Below are 20,059 nucleotides of genomic sequence, written 5' to 3' on the forward strand. Positions count from 1 at the left end.
GGGTGATCAGAAAAAAGTGATAAGTTCTTTTCTATCAGATCAGTGATGTCAGCTCGAGCGGGTTCAGACAGGTGGACTAAATATGTGTCTAAATCATTTAAGATCTCCGAATTTTTCAACCGGCCGCTACCCAGCGCTTCACTTTTCTGGAGTAGCCCGTCATCAGAGGGTTCATAGGGAGAAACAGTACTAGCGGCGCACACTGGAGACGGCGCACCCGAAGGACTCCTCGAGTGAAACGATTTTAACAGATTAATATGACAAACCCTAGACTTTCTCCGGCGGTCTGGGGTCTGGATCACATAGTTGTTGTCACTGAGTTTTTGTTCCACCACATATGGGCCAGCGAACTGAGCTGATAAGCTGGACCCTACCACAGGCAACAACACCAACACTTTCTCTCCCGGCTGAAAACTTCTGCAAACAGCTTTTTTATCATAGCGAGTTTTCATTTTAGCTTGCGTATGTGACAGATTCTCTCGAGCTAACTGACATGCAAGGTGAAGCTTTTCCCGAAGTCCGCTAACATAATCCAGAACATTATGCTGAGTTTCAGAAGTTTCTGACAACCACCTCTCCTTCAGAAGGCGGAGGGGACCGCGGACCACGTGTCCAAACACCAGATCCATCGGACTGAATCCCAAGGATTCCTGAGTGACTTCTCTGACTGCAAACAACAATAACGGCAGACCCTCATCCCATTCTCTATCCGACCCCGCGCAGAACTTGCGCAGCATAGCTTTGAGGGTTTGATGGAATCTTTCCAGAGCACCTTGACTTTCCGGGTGGTATGGACTGGATTTTACATGTTTTATGTGCAACTCCTCCACGACCTGTGCAAACATTTTTGAGGTGAAATTCGTTCCTTGGTCTGTTTGAACAACCTTTGGAAGCCCGAAAGTAGAGAAAAATTTAAGTAGTGCTTTTAGCACCGGTTTTGCTTTCAGCGTGCGTAGTGGAATTGCCTCTGGGTACCTTGTTGCTGAACACATTATTGTAAGTATGTATTGGTGTCCGGATTTGGTTTTTGGCAGGGGACCCACACAATCCAATATTACTTTTTCAAACGGCTCACCTATTACTGGAATAGGATGTAACGGAGCAGGTGGAATGGGTCTGTTAGGTTTCCCCGCCATCTGACATGTGGTACAGGTACGGCAATATGCCACCACATCAGCTTTCAACCCTGGCCAAAAGAAGTTGCGCAACACCCGATGATATGTTTTGTTCACCCCAAGATGTCCAGCCATGCTGGCATCATGCGCTAAGCTAAGCACCTGCCCTCGATGTGGCTTCGGCACCACCACCTGCGTAGCACCAGGCAAACCACACCGGTCAGAGGACCACCTCCTCATAAGAACTCCATCTTGCAAAAAATAAGAAGTGGGTGATTCACTTCCTGCACTCTTAGCTGCAGATAGAAAACAGGGAGCCAGTGATGAGTCATTCTGCTGAGCGGTTATCAATGCATTCCTATTCAATTTCTCATCCAGCTCTGGCATCAGTTTCATCACATCGCTTTTTGTTCTGTCACTCTCACGGCTGGGAGGTATTCTCTCGTCTGGCGTCGCCATAAACTTGTCAGCAACATCCATAACGTCATCAAATTTGCGTGACTGCGCACGAGTGATTGCACAAACAGGAAACACATTTAACAAAGGGGCGGCAACCTCGGTGACTGAAGAAATAGGCGTTTCCACCACTTCAGGCGGTGGGAAAACTGTCCCACCAGCCAAGTCATTTCCTAAAATAAACGAAACCCCTTTAATCGGCAACTGGGAACTCACCGCAACTTTGACATGCCCCGTTTTCACGGGCGAATGTAAATGGACTTTGTGTAACGGCGCCCGAAGAACGCTCATCTTAATTCCCCAAACCAACACATCCGAATCACAAGCAGTTTTATCTGACAATGGTAGTACACTATCCAACATAAACGACTGATGCGCACCTGTGTCCCGAAGAATAGTAACAGGCACTTTGTCCCCCTCTTCTCCCGTCACAGAAACAAAGCCTTTCGTGATAAATGGTTTAAAACGTGGCTCTATTTCTGCATCCACATGGTGCAAATCACGGGTGAGAGTGGAATGCGATTTAGGCAAAGGGACAACTTTGATGAGACCTACGCCCGCTGGATTTCTAGAGCCTTTGCGCTGCTCTTTCCTCCGGAGCGCAGGACAGACAGCGATTAGATGTCCGGGTTCGCGACAATAAAAACAGTCGCGATTAACACCATCCTCCTGTCTATCTTTCAGTCCTATCTTTGGTGACTTTATCTTCCTTTCCTGTCCCACCCTAATATTCTGTGAGACAGCGGCTGAAAATATAGTTTTGTGGGTGAGAGTAAACTCATCAGCCATCACTGCTGCTTTAGCAAGTGAGGTCACCTTTTGCTCATTCAGATAAATGACTACTTGGTCCGGCAAACATTTTTTGAATTCCTCTAACAAAAGAAGCTCTTTCAGCCCCTCGAAATCCTGTGCTTTACTGGCCTGCAACCATCGTTCAAACAGGCGACTTTTTTCACGGGCAAACTCCACAAATGTCTGATTGGCGGTTTTTTCACACTTCCTAAATTTTTGACGGTAGGCTTCTGGGACGAGCTCATATGCCTGCAACACAGTCTTCTTCATGACGTCATAATCCAGGCTATCTTCAATCGATAAACTGGTACACACCTCCTGGGCTTTGCCAACCAATTTGCATTGTAACAGCAGCGGCCAAAATTCCTTCGGCCAACTTAACGCGGCCGCTATACGCTCAAAAGCCTTAAAATAGGAATCCACTTCGGCCTCACGAAACGGGGGAACCAGTTTAACGTGTTTGGTGATGTCAAAACCTGTCGGGACCGCGGTGGACGTACTAGGATGACTAGAGGCAGATGTGGAGGGCTTTCGCTCCAGCTCCAAAGCTCTGACACGGAGGTGCATTGCTTGTACCTCAAGCTCTTTAGCACGGGCTTCCACCTCCCTAATACGGAGGGTCAAACGGAGATCTTCCGTAGACCGCCCCGCCAGGGGTTCCCCGGCCGTACCAGACGCAGCTGCTTCAGGCTTCGCCCCAGCAGCATCAGGGTCCGCCTCGGCTGTGTCAGAGCCCGCCTCAGCCGCATCAGAGTCCGCCTCGGCTGGTAGCACGTTAACAGGCCCTTTGGCATCCGACCCCGGCTCAGCCTCCGGAGCCACCTTCACACCCCCGCCATCAGGCTGCTCTACAGCTGCCTTCGGGGCAGGAAGGATGCCTCGCTCCACCAGCTCTGCACACAAAGCGTCCCTAACCTCCGCTTTGCGGGTACCATAGGACACTTGAACGTCATAACAACTAGCAATGATAAGCAAATCCGCCTTCCTGCACTTCACAATTCTATCCCACGAAGGCGAAGTAACAAAATCATCCAAAGAAAACTCCATAATTCCACACACCTACCACCCCCACACCCAAGAAAACCGCCAACAGACCAAACACACGCAAAAACCCACAGAAAAAGGCAGAGGACGAGCCCCCAATTCATGTTACGACCCGTCTAGGGCCAGGCCATAACATGAGCGAGGCACTCGCTTCCCCCCCAAGACCCAAGCAGTCACACGAAACCAATCCGTTAGATATGAGGTGATTTATTTACAATGTGAATAAAAAGAACCAAAACGGGAGTGTCAACACTTCAGGGTGAGCCAAGGCCAAAACAATAAACAAAACAAACCTACACAAATCCCGCACCCCTGACCTTACCAAAACAAAGTCAAAAATAAAGACAGAGTCTGACCTCCTTAACTAACTCAAAACAGGAGAAAACGGGTGATCAAAAGAAATGGCAGCTCACCCCTACTCACTCCACTTCCACAACTTTCAAGCGTATACTGCAGCCAGCGGCTACCACAGGACTACTGCTGGGTGATGAGGAGAAACGCGAGGGCCTCTCCCGCTGTAGCACTCCAGCCTCCTTTTAATGGGCGGGTCCTCCAGCTGGATCCAATCACGCCGGGGCAGTATATCCACGCACCAATCGGAACAGGGCCCTGGCACAGCTAAATTAACATAGACAAAAACACAGCACTTGCACAAACAAACACACGGACATACAAGTTCGTAACACTGTTATTTCACAACATATTACGGCAAATAATTGTACTATTGATTTATGTTTATTTAGTGATTTATTATTTATAATATTTCTTTCTTTTTTTAATGGTCTAAAATTTCAGATGGATATAAAACTGAAAGGAAAATTAGAAAGCAGCTCTGGTCTTTGTCAGCATTCAAAATGTTGTTCTTGGTCATTTTCTAGCCAGCTAAAAACAATTAGAAGTAATTGGATTGGTTCATAGAGGCCTGAAGTGGCACTCTGGGGCCATGTTAACCAGGGCAATGTCCGATTAAGAAAACAACACCCCCATTACATCCTGGGCTGTGGTAACGAAATAGGAAGGATGTACTAACTAGGCAGCTGAAATTAGTGTGTATGGACTGCTCCTTGTCTCTTTCTTTCACTGATTTATTAATTCATTTGTTGAAATTGTATTAATTGATTCAACATTTATTTCTAACTCAAAATCCATGAGAGACAACATTTTGTAATTAAAATGTAGTCAAAATTTCAAAAAAGAATATCCAACAGAAATGAATGAAAATGTTTCTAATTTGTTAAAAATGAAAAGGGTCAAACTAAAAATAAAGATCTTTTGTAAGATGAACTATAACTCATAAATAAAATACATTTAGTAGGAAATTGAAATGTAGTACTTCGGTTGAGGAGTATAACAATTGCATATCTTGAATGTTAAGATTGTGGTATTTATTGGTTTACTGATTATTGATCTCGATTCTATATTTGGACTCAGGAATAAGTTGCAATATCCATCCATTCGCTTCCGCCTTTCAGGGTCGCAGGGGGTGCTGGAGCCTATCACAGCTGTCATAGGGCGAAAGGCGGGGTATACCCTGGACAGGTCGCCAGTCTGTCGCAGGGCTAACACATAGGGACAGACAACCATTCACACTCACATTCACACCTAGTGGCAATTTGGATTATCCAATTAACCTATCCTCACAAGGTGCATGTCTTTGGACGGTGGGAGGAAGTCGGAGTACCCGGAGAGAACCCACGCAAACACGGGGAGAACATGCAAACTCCACAAAGAAAGACCCCAGCCTGATGGTGGAATTGAACTCAGGACCTTCTTGCTGTGTGGCAACAGTGCTAACCACTGTGCCACCGTGCTGTTGCAATAACATTAAAAAATCTCTTTTTAAGGTGCAGTGGTGGTACCATAATTAAAGCAAGTAAACCTACATTCAGCACAGCACCATAAAATGACTAACAGTCAATATAGAAGAACAAAAAAGGAATTTATGTATTTTATTATTTTCGTTTTTAATTTAGTGACTTCTTCTATTTTTCTTCTGAAATGTCACATAATAATACTTCAGCAAGGACTTTAAGATTTGCATATATATCATAACTCTCTTGTGAGGAAAGCTATTCAACCTCGTAGCATGTAAGATACCAGTTTCTGTACCTTTAAACATCACATAGTAAACCGTCAAGCACAGTGACAGACAGGGTCCTACATTAAAACGTATACATGCTTATCACATTACCATAGTCCAAGGCTGACTTAAAAACTACATCCACAGCCCATTTCCTAAAGAAAATATGATAATTTTGTTTCTCTATGTATAACAAATCTTTTACCAGAATTGGCAAATTCATTTATTTATGGAATATGAATGTCAATTTTTCATTAAGCCAAATGCCAAAATATTTATAGTCTGTGACTCTCTCGACCTTAAATAAATACCAAGATCATTATAATCTCTGACTCTGGAAAATAGCATAGTCTTCCATCGTTAAAAGAGTCTTGCTTAATGTTGGAGGGAGAATGTGAGTTTTGGTCCAACAGAATCAGGAATATAATAGAACAATGTGCCATCTCCATGTATAGCTTGCCAGAGATTAAATAATATTTGCCACATAAAACTGAACCAAATGGAATATATTTTTGTTCAAACACAGTGAGAGAGTACATATGATTCATTATCAATATCTTTGCAAGAGCAACAAATTCTTTATATTACAAAAGTCTTTGAAGAACTGCTGCACAGCAAGCACAGCATATCACTTTGAAAACATAGACAACAACTTCCAGGTCACAACATCAGAGAAGATGGTTTACTATGTAACAATCTCAACCTAAAAATGACATTTGAAATTAAAAAAAGTCAGTACCTTTTCCTCAATTTGGTTTATAATTCTCTGTCTTAAAATTGGGTTTAATGTTATAGCTGGGACAGCAATCTAGGCACATTCTATGCTGACATGTCTGATCCCTGGGAGCCATCAGCTGGCTTAAATCGGGCATTTAGCTTCCTTTTGATGCCAAAAATAAAAGAATTCATTGTTTCAAGATCGTCTTGATTCAATAAAATCATAAGATGAAACATATTTATACTTTTTACTTTTAAAATTACACAATAAAATTAAAATACACTGTTGTCTGAAGTACAGGCTGAGTGAAAGCTGTCTCCCCACAAGAGCAATGAAGTCATCCATTATGATTTAGGTGACAGTGGATCGGGGGGTTCTGCCTTCACAAACCATATGCTCAGACCCTTTTAGAGCCTTGACTGATGGGGTCATGAGGATCCTCAAGCATGACGTGCACTGCAGATTCAGCCAACTGTTGGTCGAGTCCTGCACCATCTGTCTCACTTTTCTTTGTTGACAAAGCAGCACCTGAATGATGCAACAGTGCGAAATCTCAACATATGTCATCCACAGGTGAAATTAGTGAGATATCTTTGGTCTGTCACAGACTGATTACTTGCAATATTTTGATTAAATACACAAGAGGAAAGCAGAACACTGGTTCATGGAAATATGCATTTTTCTTTAAAAGACAAACAAACAAACAAAGAACTGCAAAACTTGATTATAGCACAGCATGTTCCCTTACTAAGAGTCAAACAGACTCTTGTGCACATTTCCATAACAATCATTACTATTAACAAAATTCTAAGTAGTTTTGCTTGAGTCCATTACATTTGATGTTTGAGGGATATATAAAGGGGCACTGAGGACTTTTTATGATGTATTATTGAATGGAAAATTAATAGCAGCTTGTTTTGTCAGCTATTATTGGCTATCTCATCCACCATCTGCTGTCATTTACAGGAAGAGAGACCTTTATTTTTCTGCCTTTCTTTTTCTCTCAGTCAATCAGAAGAACAGATTGAGGCAGAGGCTCTCAATCAAGGATTGTGGATTTACTTTTTAAAAAATGTTTCTTGTGCAAGGACCTTTTATCAAAAGTATAAAAAATGAAACATTGATATAGTAATGTAGTAAGCTTTTTCTTCTGAGTTGCAGACACTATTCTGTCTACCAAACAATTAATTGATTCAACTAATAAAAAGTCCAGGAACTCACCTGCTTTCAATAGGCAAGGCAAGGCAAGTTTATTTGTATAGCACAATTCAACAACAAGGTGATTCAAAGTGCTTTACAGAGACATTAGAAACAAGAACAAATAAAAACATATTTAAAATTGATTAAAACAAGCAAATAAACTAACTAACTAATTAACAAACAAACAAACAAACAAACAAACAACAGTATATAAAATCAAAACAGATAAAATCAGAACAGTAGATAAAATCAGTAGTTAAATGTAAGTTTTGAAATTTAAGCTTAAAGTGTGGATTTGGTGCTTTATTCAAATGCAGCTGAGAACAGGTGAGTCTTCAACCTGGATTTAAATAAACTGAGTGTTTCAGCTGATCTGAGGCTTTCTGGGAGTTTGTTCCAGATATAAGGAGCATAAAAGCTGAATGCAGCTTCTCCGTGTCTGGTTCTGACTCTGGGAACTGATAAAAGACCGGATCCAGATGACCTGAGGGATCTGGATGGTTCATACTGGGTCAGGAGGTCATTGATGTATATGGGTCATAAACCATTCAGAGCTTTATAGGCCAGCATCAGAACTTTAAAGTCTATCCTCTGACGGACAGGCAGCCAGTGTAAAGACCTCAGAGCTGGACTGATGTGGTCCACTTTTTTGGTCTTAGTGAGGACTCGAGCAGCAGAGTTCTGAATGAGCTGTAGTTGTCTGACTGATTTTTTAGGTAGACCTGTAAAGATGCTGTTACAGTAATCAAGCCTACTAAAGATGAATGCATGGACTAGTTTTTCCAGGTCCTGTTGAGACATCAGATCTTTTATCCTTGATATATTCTTGAGGTGATAGTAAGCTGACTTTGTTATTGTCTTAATGTGTTTTTCTAAGTTTAGGTCTGCATCCATCACTACACCCAAATTTCTCGCCTGGTTTGTGGTTTTTAGATGTATAGATTGAAGTTCTCTGGTGACCTGTAATCGTTTTTCTTTAGCTCCATAGACTATTACCTCAGTTTTGTTTTTGTTTAGCTGGAGAAAATTGTGGCACAACCAGTCATTGATTTCCTCAATGCATTTACCAAGAGCCTGTACAGGGCCTCGGTCTCCTGGAGACATTGTGATATATATTTGTGTGTCATCTGCATAGCTGTGATAGTTTATTTTGTTGTTGTTTATAATCTGTGCCAGTGGGAGCATGTAGATGTTAAACAGAAGGGGTCCCAAGATGGAACCTTGGGGAACTCCACATGTGATACTTGTCTGCTCAGATGTGAAGTTACCTATTGATACAAAGTATTTCCTGTTTTCTACGTATGTTTTGAACCAGTTTAGTACAGTTCCTGAAAGACCTGTCCAGTTCTCCAGTCGTTTGAGTAATATGTTGTGGTCAACTGTATCAAATGCTGCACTGAGATCCAGTAAAACTAGGACTGACATTTTTCCACTGTCTGTATTCAGACATATGTCATTAAACACTTTGGTCAGAGCGGTTTCAGTGCTGTGGTTCTGTCTAAAACCTGACTGGAAGGCATCGTAGCAATTATTCTGTTTTAAGAAGTAACTGAGCTGTTGGGAAACTGCTTTTTCAATGATCTTACTTAAAAACGGGAGATTTGAGATCGGCCTGTAGTTGTTCATTTGTGTCTTGTCAAGATTGTCCTTTTTCAGTATAGGTTTGATTACAGCAGTTTTTAGTGATTCTGGAAACACACCTGATAATAAAGAAAAGTTGACGATCTGTAACAGGTCTGACTCTAAAGTCTTTGAGACCTTTTTGAAAAAACTTGTTGGCAGGACATCTAAACAGCAGGAGGAGGAGTTCAGTTGACCTAAGATGTCCTCCAGGTCTTTGCTGTTAATAGGTTTAAACTGTTTCATGGTGTTTAAACAGTTTTTTGGTGGACACAGTACATATCCTGGATCTGCTGTTGATGTACCAATTGCTTGTCTAATTTTTTGGATTTTTTCAGTGAAGAATTTGGCAAAGTCATTGCAGGCCATGGTCGAATGAAGTTCAGCTGCCACTGACACAGGGGGGTTTGTTAGCCTGTCAACTGTAGAAAATAAGACCCGAGCATTATGGCTGTTTTTAGTGATGATGTCAGAGAGGTAGGACCTCCTTGCATTCCTCAGTTGTAAATTATAATTGTGAAGTTTCTCTTTATAAATGTCATAATGAACCTGGAGGTTTGTTTTTCTCCATCTGCGCTCAGCTTTCCTACACTCTCTTTTTTCATTTTTCACCAGTGTGGAGTTTCTCCATGGAGACTTTTTCCTTCCAGAGATAACCTTCACCTTAATGGGAGCAATAGTGTCCATTACATTTAACATGTTAGCATTGAAGCTATTGACGAGCTCATTGACTGACCCTCTGGGCAGGTCAGGTGTTAATGGGAAGACCTGGTTAAAAATTGCACTACTGTGTTCAGTTATACACCGTTTTGTGATCACTGTTGTTGATATATTTGTGTGGGCTGAGATTTTACTTTCAAAGAAAACACAGTAATGATCAGACAGGCCCACATCAGACACAGTAACCTTTGAAATGCTCAGGCCTTTGGAGATCAGTAGGTCAAGAGTGTGTCCTCTATTATGTGTGGCCTCTGTTACATGCTGAGTCAGCCCAAAGTTGCCCAGAGTGTTACTCAGGTCTTTAGTCCCTTTGTCCTGAGGGTTGTCCACATGAATGTTAAAATCCCCAGCAATAATTACACAGTCAAAATCAACACAGATCACAGACAGCAGTTCACTGAGGTCATTAAAAAGTCTGTGCAGTATTTGGGAGGCCTGTAAACATTAAGAAACACAACTTTGGATGGGGCCTTCAGCTGTAAAGCCACATATTCAAAAGACTGAAAACTTCCAGGAGATAGCTGCTTACATTGAAATGATTCATTAAATAAGACAGCAACCCCTCCTCCTCTCCTGCTCGCCCTGACCTCACTGATAAAACTGTAGTTAGGAGGGGTCGTCTCGATGAGAACAGCTCCACTGTTACTTTGGTCCAACCAAGTTTCAGTTAAAAACATAAAATCAAGGCTGTGCTCAGTGATTAAATCATTAATTAAAAATGTTTTCCCAGCTAGAGATCTAATGTTTAATAAAGCCAACTTAAGTGTTTTAGAGGTATTACTTGTCCCCTCGTGTTTGGGAGCAGTCTGTGGCACACAAGGTATGTTTACTATGTTTAAAGATCTTTTAGAGTGCAGCTCTCTGTGTTTTGACCAGGCCACATGTCTCCTGTCACCTAAAAGTACAGAAATTTTAAAACCTTCTAGTAAACAGGGTCCCAGCTTCTCCTGGGAAAAGTCATCACTGCCATAATCCTCACAGCCCGGACCCTTCACACATCACGCATCAGACTGCGGAGACAGGGCATGAAGAGGAACTAAGGGGGGCGAGGCTGGGCAATGTGACTTCGATTGCTCTGTTGAGGGTGGGGCTCGATGGCGAACCTTTGGCCGCTCTGGTGGGGGGTTTATGGGGGACAAAAAGGGATTGGGACGGGGGGTAGATCTGAGCCCAGCATTGACCCGCTCCATCATCTCCTCAGTGAATTTCAGGTGTGGGGAGGAGGGAGAAAGGGAGGGGGAGGAGGGTGATGGCCTGTCAGGGGTTTGGGGGACTGGGGAAGGTCGTGGTCCCTTGTCCTGGTCGTTGGTGTTGTTGAGAGAGTTGGAGGCAAATAGGGACCCCTCTTCTTGCCTTAGATGTCTCTCCTTTCTGAGGCTCTTCCTCAGATGCCATGGATGTCTCTCCTTTCTGAGGCTCTTCCCGGGTGGGGGCAAATGGAGCTCCTCCTCAAGGTTTCTGCTGGGCTTTGTCTGTTCTTGGAGTACTGTTTGTTCCTCTTTATGAGATAACTCCTCGTTTATCTCAGCCTTGGCACCAAGCACGGATGGATGACGTATGGAATAAAACAAGTTGGAGGTGAACAGTTTCACCCCTGACTTGTTAAAATTAAATCCATTTGCTTTGAACAGATGCCTGCGTTCCCAAAAAATATTAAAGTTGTCGATAAAATGCACTGAGTGGTCAGCACATGCTGATATAAGCCATTTATTCAGTGTAAACAACCTGCTGAATCTCTCGTCTCCTCCTCTGACCGGCGGTACAGGTCCACTGATGAATACAGCTGCATTCAGAGAGTTTACAGTATTTAATAATCCAGTAAAGTCCCGTTTCAGAACCTCCGACTGTTGTTTGGACACATCGTTTGACCCTGTATGCAGAACAATGTTTGTCACAGTTGGATATTCATCTGCAATTTGAAGAATTCTCTCCTTCAGGTTGTTGACCATATCGTTAGGAAAGCAGAGGACTTTAGTGTTCTTACCGCACATCCTTTGTACATCCTTTACGGCAGAGTCACCCACAATCAGAGTTTCAGGCCTAGCCTTTAGCTTTCCCTGTGGCCTTTCACTTTTCAACAGATTTTCAGACCTTATTTCGCTGCTTTTAGATGGATGGTTGTCCGATATAGATCCAGGGTCCTTTGATAGTGGAGCAAATCTGTTCTGCAGTTTCACATTCAGTTGTTTTGGAGGTTTGTTGTTAACCTTCCTATTCACGGTTGTCCAGTCCTGTTTCCTCCCGTATACAGGGGTAGAAGAGCTTCTCTGTCTCGTAGGAAGTGAAGGCCAGTCGGTTTCAGAGATTTCAGCTCGCTGTGCCCTGCCTGTGATACGTCCTCCCCCTTCCAGGAGACATGATTTATGTCTTGGTTTTGCACCAAGACAGTCTAAGGGGGGATTATCACTTGAGGATTTATAATAATGCACAGAGTCTACTTTCTTGATCATGTTATCTGTGCTCCTTAGCTGTGTACTAGCTTGCTCATCACCATTGTTTTGAATCAAAGGCAAGGTTGTTTCATTTCCACACAGTCCATTTACCTCCACGTTTACTTCTAAGCGATGAATTTTTGTCTCCAGTACTGCAATCTTCTGCAGGAGGCTGTGGTAGTCATCTGTGGAGAGGGAAGGCATCTTGTTGCTAGTTAGCCTAGCGGTTAGCACCTTTCCAGGCTATTGAGGCCCAGACGCTGTAATCAGGCTTCAGCTGTGTCTAGGCCACAGACACACGGAGCGCTGAGGACAAGGTAACCATAAAATGTTGCTGTTTCTGTTAAGAACACTCTAGTCCTAATGATCTACAAGTGTCCAGAAGTTATCGCAGGTAAGCTCACACGGAAAAAAGGGAAAAAATCAGCATAAAAATCAATAAAAATCAATATAAGAAGCAAAGCATTCAAGAGCAAAGAGATGAAGCGTCCACACTCACAAAGGGGAGGAGCAAAGTTCCAATATTGGAAAAGAAGAGAAAACAATTGGTTCATCCTCATTTTTTTTTTAAATTTCTTTTGGAAACATCATCATTGGCCTACAAAGAGTGCCATGAAAGGATGGAACCACCCACACCAGTATGACCAAAACATTCTGCACATGGTGTCATTGCTGCCTGAGCTTTACCATGAGTAACCTTGATTTTTCTCTCATGATCTCTTTTAAACTCTCAGATGTTACCTTTTTCATCCCCGCTTTGACCAAAAATACCGTTCACGGTGCCTAACCGTTAAAAATCCACTGCAGAAATTTATGAAAGATACCTCAAATTGTAGACCATGGTGGAGAGAATTGATTTTTCACTAGTGTCTAGCCCCAGTAGTCATAGCATTGCTCCACACACAAAAGGGCCTGCTGGGAATCGGAGAGAAGCAAGGAGTAGAGTGAAAATACCATGGATTTAAATACCTGATAATCAAATTAAGTTTCCCAGAGTGCCATGGAACAACTGCACAGTGCCGATAAGATAAAGAACATAAGGGAAATAGGAGAAAGAATAATCACGAGAGAAAGGAAACCCATAAAAGCTCAAACAAGGTGGTGGATAAGCAATGAATAATGTAATGAACTTGTAAAAAGTTCAGAAATAATCTCCCTTCTAGTCTCTTGTTTTAGTTCCTTGTTTCTTTTCCCCCCCTTCCCTTGCTCTCAATCTTTCTTTAGAAAATTCTTCATGAACTCATTATATATAACATCACAGGAGACCACTCTTCAAAAGGATTTAACACTGAACAAAATTAATGCTATTTCCTCAAAACCCAACTCCTACAAGGTCACAGAGAAGGAGTGAAACCTGTGATTGGCAATTTAAACTTAACTTTTAAGTATTTCCTCACAAAGCTACTCTTTATACAGTATTTGCAACATAAAAAAGCCTTGTCTGCAGCTCTTAACAGAACTGTTTCTCTTATTAGTAAGGTGTCACCACGTTAGTAGTTGCAACAATGTCAGCTGTTTAACTTTTGTATGTATTAACTGAAAAGTATGCTTGTCGATATCAGAATATCCCTTTTCTTTGACTTGAGAAACTCTTTTGTCTCGTGGGTTGCTTTTGCAGTATTATGTATTTCCACTCTGAAGCATTTTTCAATCAGATCTGCAGCATTTGACTGAATCTGAGCACAGAGTATGGCTCTGTAAACTTCAGAATTCATTCTACCACTTATATAAGTAGTCACATCATCAATAAAAAACTAATGACTGGTTCCACTGCCTGTGCCATAGCACTGGCCCCACATGGATGAGAAATAATGACAGGTGCTTTCCTTTCCTTTCCTTTCCTTATGCATACATTTCTCACCCCATTATTCAGGTACAAGTTAATCTTATTTTCACCTTTGTGGAACTGTGTATATACATAATAAAAACGTATTTTTAATGTCAGCTTAAAAAACTCAGTATTGACAACCTTGGTTACTATGGAGTGCAATACTGTATTATTTGCTGGCAGCACCAAGTTAACTGTGTGTCTGGTTGTTAGTGAATTAGGGTAAACAAACCTGGTAAAACTATCCAGGGGCCTGTAATATGAATAAAGTTCAATAAAACCCTGAGTATCTTTTCTTTTCTGACATTGTTTACTCTAACAAGGCTTAATATTTTAAACAGTCAAAGATTGGCATGCAAATGTTTAACTGATAAATTATTTGATTACTCTGTGAATACGTTATTTGACTTTTTTTCTTTTTTTAATAATTCTATGCAATGTGTTGTTTTTGTCCAGGTTACCCTTGTAACTGAGATTTTACATCCCAATGTTTTTTTTTCCTGGTTAAATGAAGTTATTAGAAATAAGGCTATGCAGATTGTGTTCAAATGAAAAGGCATAGGGAGCATATGACTAGTCACGAATAAGGATAGGTCTATTAAAGAGGTGCTGATATTCCAAATAAATCTAAAATTAGTTTAGAAAAGTATGAAGAGATCAAACATGTAATAGAGGCAGAAAGCAACACATCTGCTGCAGCTGAAGCAATTGTGTTTGTGTGTGTGTATATGTGTTTGTGAGATGAAAAATGCACTAAATGCTACGTGTGAATGCTTGGTCAGTAGAACTGGAAAGGCCCCTGCCAGGAAGGAAATCCTGCAACAGCATCAACTGTTTAAGCAAAGTCAGCATTTTTTGACTTAGTAGTTCAAAAATACAGTGCAACAACACAAAATGAGCATTATACCTCACCTCCAAGTGAGTATTGAACCTCATTCATTAAAATAATTCAGCAAACAACTATTGCATATTTGATTAAATTAACTTGCAAAAACCTGCCCTACAGGTGGTTTTTGCCAGGCCTGCGGCATAATCATAATGCTTCGCTCGTGTATAAAAACACAGACACGTATGTTAATTTATCATGTAGTTGTTATTATTTTGATTTTATTACAGCATATACTGAGTTGACATAAACAGCAAAAAAGTATGTTCTTCTGCTCTTATTCATTGTTTGATGAATGGCTATTTAAAAATATTCAATACAAAACATTCTTAAATTGCCACTGCAGTAAAAATTGTTTATCAAAATATATTTACAATGTACATATACAACGTAAATGCAATTTCAACAGTGGAACACGAGGAATGCAGGACAAATTCAGAGATTATAACATGAATAAAGCTGGCATAAAGGAAAAAAAGAGGTCAAATTTTAACAGCGTGGGAAACGGGATTAGCTGGTATAGTCGGGAAACCTCTTTTTAAATTTAAGGTAAGACTTACATAAACAACAGAGGGGAGGGGTTGAAACAAAACCATAAACAGGAACCATGGGGGAACTGTGCATTTTTGTTTCTAATCGAGATGTGAGGTCCAAGTTTAACTCTGACGACTTGAAAGCTTAAGAGTGTCACAGTGTGTGCTGCGTGGCAGGCAGGAAGGATGACCCAAGTCCAGGACTCACAGATGGAAGGTCAACGTAAGGCGCAGCTTTATTCGCTGGGAAAAACCAACTCATCAAAGAAACAAACTTCACAAAACAAACCAAAACCTCAAACATGAAACCTAAACTAAACTGACACTGGAAACTTGACACTAGGAAACACTGGCTTGAAACAAGACGGGAGAAAACAGCACAAAGACGTGACAACAAGCAGAGGATGACAGAGGACTAAAATACGCAGCAGAGTAATCAGGAAACGAGAGACAGAAGGGAAACACAGCTGGGACTAATTGGGCAGGATAAGACAAGGGAAGCAAAACTGAATACATTGATATAAGACACGGACCTTCAAAGTAAAACAGGAAACGCACGACTGAACTTACAGACACAGACTCAGAGACACGAGCTGACACGATACAGAGGGAACGTAAAGACTGGGATGACCAGACAGGGGATGGGAGACCCAGACAGACACAGAAACATGAGGATAGAGACTGAACGCAGAACAGGTGATGGCAAAATAAAACAAGGAGCACACAACAGGCACAGAGACACAGAACAGAGGAAGCACGGGAACCAAAACCTAAGAAGTAGAAATTCTCCAGAAGCACAACAAGAATAAAACTGAAACAAATATTAACAATACTGAGTCACCAGACTCAAGACCATGACAAAGTGTCCATTTGATCTGTGTTTTTATAAAGTCATTCAAATGTGATTTGTCAAACTAAAAATTTAAATAAAATCCTTAACAGCTTGGCTAAACCATTTGGATGAGTGAAACAAGGTAGCAGTATAGAGTGGTTTAGTAGCTGAGGAGGAAGATCCCTCAAATTTTGCCAAATCACACATATTATCGCTACACTTTGGATGCATTTCTTTTTCAGCAGCAGCTTGTTTATTAAAATCCTAAAATTAATATTGTGCAGTTGTTCAAAACGTCAAAGCAAACTCTGGTTTGGACTGTAAACTGAATGTCTGAGTGAAACATTTTCCCAAATTATACTTTCCTATGTATCATCACCACTTCTCTCTTGAACATTCTCCTTTGGTATTAAGCCACAGCACTGCAGGCACTACAGCTCCAGCCATCTGGTCAGCCTGTCTGCTCCTCTTCTCTGCTGTCACTCACTCCTGCCCCCTCAAGTGTCACTCAGCAGCCTGGTGGGCGCTGTGGTTGTGAAGCAGCAAGAGAACATTAGCATCATAAACTCTAATTACTGAGGTTAATAGTTGACAGTTGCAGCACAAATACTTCAAGGGTCAGCAGCCTTACTGACTGTAATGCTGCACCAGGAAACTGCTGGGAATGCCAGAGAAACTAGAGAGACTCAATAATGAACTTTACAGACAGCCTTAAAACCACACACAGCGCATTCATGTTTAAACAACCCAGCCTGATTTTAAAATGCATTTGAAGTCTCTGTATCTTAACAGACCCCTAACATCTAATTTGAAATTAATATTTAACAAAGCTGTTGTAAAACGTTGTGCTTTGAAAATGGTATTAATCTTTAGTTTTGTTTATCTGGGTGGACGATAACTATTCGTATAGCTATGTTGTATTTCAGCTTTGGACGCAAGACCAAAATCACATTTGCGTCATTAACATTCTGGGTACTTATTTGATCTACATTTCTGCCAAGCCATTTTCACTATGTTTAAAGAAACACATCTCGCCTATTTTATAGTTTTTTCTATATTTGGAATTTGTACTAACTACTGCTAAAATCTCTCAATCTTGATTCCATCTATGCTTAAATGGGATAACAATGTGAAAATTAATTAAACACCAAGTGGACTGGACAAGACTTTCACCATGCGAGGGACACCCCCCCCCCCCTCACAAAAAACAACAACAAAAAAACAGCTAACTGTCTAAAAACACTGTTAACGTTAAAATCATTGCTCCCTAATATATCCAACTCACTCACACGTGCCATGATTAACAGATAATAAGTACTACTTATTCATCCACTGTAAAGATGCCTGCTTTTTTTTAATATTTATTTTTTTCTTTTTGCCTTTTCTTGAATATAATGGAATAAAACATCAAATCAATACATCACTTGCATAATGTTCCTCAGAGAACTGAGTGGGGGAAAAGGCAGTTTCCAGAAATTATGTTTTGGTTGATTAAAAATAAATAATAAAAAAATTGTTTACATCACCCCCAAAAAAAGAAATATGCAGCTAGCTAACATCACAGCTTAACTCCTAGAATTTTTGAAATTGATACCATAAGTGTAGCTGCTAAAAATGTTGAAGAAGTCTGCGGTCAGAGTTTCTGAAAAACCTGTAAATGTGATAACTTGAGAACAAGGTTACTTTAGTTTTTGAAATTCAAACCACTGGTGCATCTACTGGGAGGCTGAAGGATAGCACTGGCTGCCGCCAACTTTTTTAATATGACATACTGTTGATTTCAGAGAAAACAAGGGGGCACAGGTTAATGAAAAAAACCCCAAACTGCAGATCCCTGATTCGTCTCCTCAACTTGTGTTAAAAATACTAGGTATCACATTCATTATTCATTATGCATTATTCAGTTACATTTTTTCTGTTATTTTACATTACGCATGATAATCTACAGTCTAATTTTGAAACCGTATTTCCTGTATTTTAGAAGGAAATCCTGCCAACAATGCAAGAGCTTCTCAACATGAGTAGGAGTGCTTCCTTCTTTTATTAGAAAATTAGGGTTAGGTTAGACGTAAGAAGCAGTGGAAGAGCTGAAACTTAGTTCTAAAAAACAAGAAATAAAGATAAAAAAAATCTAATAACTCACTTAATCAAAAAGTCCAGTTAATTCCCTACTGTAACATATCAATTTATTCAATTCAGTTATTAAAATTTATTTCAGAAAAGTGATTCCAGATGTACAGAATGAAATTGTTGTAACACTTTCAACCCTAACAGAGGATTTAAGTTCTAATTAATTATGAAAAATTAAGGAGGAAAACAATTTTGTTTGAATGTGTCATTGGCAGAGTGTATAGATGTTTTAGGACACACAGTAACACAAATACTGAGAGGAACCCTTAAATGTGACCGTTATCTCTTAATAAAGCACCTACTGAGTGCTCTCTATTGAAGTCTTCATGTCAATGAAATTTAACACAACAAATTCATCAGTCACACTGTTTTAAAGTCTTCCAGGCAAATTCCACACCATCTTTCTCTTTTATCTACAGTACAGTAGCATGCTTTGAATACTTGTAAACAAAGTCTGTATGTGCAGTCACGTGTATGTTTTCTGAAACACTAGCAGCCATCTGTACTGTACAGGATAGGTACTCATGCATGGGAATCCTCACAAAATGCACAAGTATATTTTACACAGTCATCAGATTCATTTATCTGCTGATTTTTCACGTCTCAATTTTTCTTCCCGATTTCATCTCGGCACCATCTTCCTCTGTCTGTCCTATCTCTCAGTGCGTTCACATCCTCGCCCACCTTTCTCTATCTACACTACCGTTTCACTTTCATGAGTAACATATATAGAAAATAAGACTGAGAGTTAGTGTATTTGTGTATTTCAGTGCGTGCACCAATCTGCGTACAGTTCTGCATGTGTGTCCAGTCCACTTCCCCCATCTGTCCCTTCTGCCTTGATGACCAAACACTCTTCTAATGTGCTGTCCAATAAGCTGGTGATTATCATATCGGTGCAATATTAGCTTCTATCACTGCCTGGCTGAGGATCAGTAATTGCTGTCTGTGCAGAGGAAATGGGAAAGGAAATTACATCTGCCTATACAAAGAGATCGTTTCCTTGTTAGTCCTAAGAGACTATGATGACCCTCTGTATATGTGTTCATGCACTTGTTTGAACTTGAAAATGTGTGTGTTTGTATATGGGTTGTGTAAGCCAAAGTGTTTTTATGCATAATACACATTCTCAGTATGCAGTACATGGCATCAGTATCAAAGCTGTGTAAGATAGAAGATTAGGAGAAGGGTATCAGTGGTGTATAGGTGTCACCTGCCATCTGAGAGTGAGGTCTTTAAAGGTCAATAAACACTAAAACAAATGCTAAAAAAAGACATCCATATCAGGTGAGAATGTTTAGGTGGATTTATGGATGTGTACTTCATAAAGAAAGGAACTCGGATTGTGAAAAACAACTAGGGATCGTCCATACTCTTATTATATTGTATGTTGCACACTTGAGTCATATATCTGAAAGTGATGTTAAACTCAAACATGAGCTAAAATTGACTTCACTGTGTCCATATCTTCCCACATGGAGTGTAAGCTTAAGGATTTGAGCAACTTTAACTCGGGCGAAGTTGCGATGGCTAGACAACCGGGTCAGAGCAGCTGGGGGTAAGGTGTGTTCCCGAAACAGGAACACCAACGAAGGAACAGCTGTCTAGCTCCGGGGTTTCTTTCCAGATACTTTAACTTTGAACAAAAAAATAAATAAACCTTTGATTTGTAG

At 40.7% G+C, this 20,059-nt stretch overlaps 1 protein-coding gene across 1 annotated transcript; it reads right to left on the reverse strand.

The window, feature by feature from the left end:
• Positions 1-8,385: 8,385 nt before the first annotated feature.
• Positions 8,386-12,965, reverse strand: LOC309689437 (uncharacterized protein). Its single transcript, XM_082505841.1, has 2 exons — positions 11,730-12,965; positions 8,386-11,615 (listed from the first exon to the last, which is right to left on the reverse strand). Exons 1-2 carry the CDS (start codon positions 12,379-12,381, stop codon positions 10,744-10,746), a joined length of 1,524 nt encoding a protein of 507 aa, XP_082361967.1. The 5' UTR covers positions 12,382-12,965; the 3' UTR covers positions 8,386-10,743.
• Positions 12,966-20,059: the final 7,094 nt, after the last annotated feature.

Source organism: Aulonocara stuartgranti (genome assembly GCF_965226115.1).
Source record: "Aulonocara stuartgranti genome assembly, chromosome: 15".
In the NCBI taxonomy this organism is placed as follows: Eukaryota; Metazoa; Chordata; class Actinopteri; order Cichliformes; family Cichlidae; genus Aulonocara; species Aulonocara stuartgranti.

Excerpts from the sequence above, each read along its gene's own strand:
- LOC309689437 (XM_082505841.1), bottom strand. The coding sequence starts at position 12,381 with ATGCCTTCCCTCTCCACAGATGACTACCACAGCCTCCTGCAGAAGATT. Across the intron at positions 11,616-11,729 it reads GGATGTACAAAGGATGTGCG|GGTCAAACGATGTGTCCAAA; the intron begins GTAAGAACACTA and ends TTCTGCATACAG.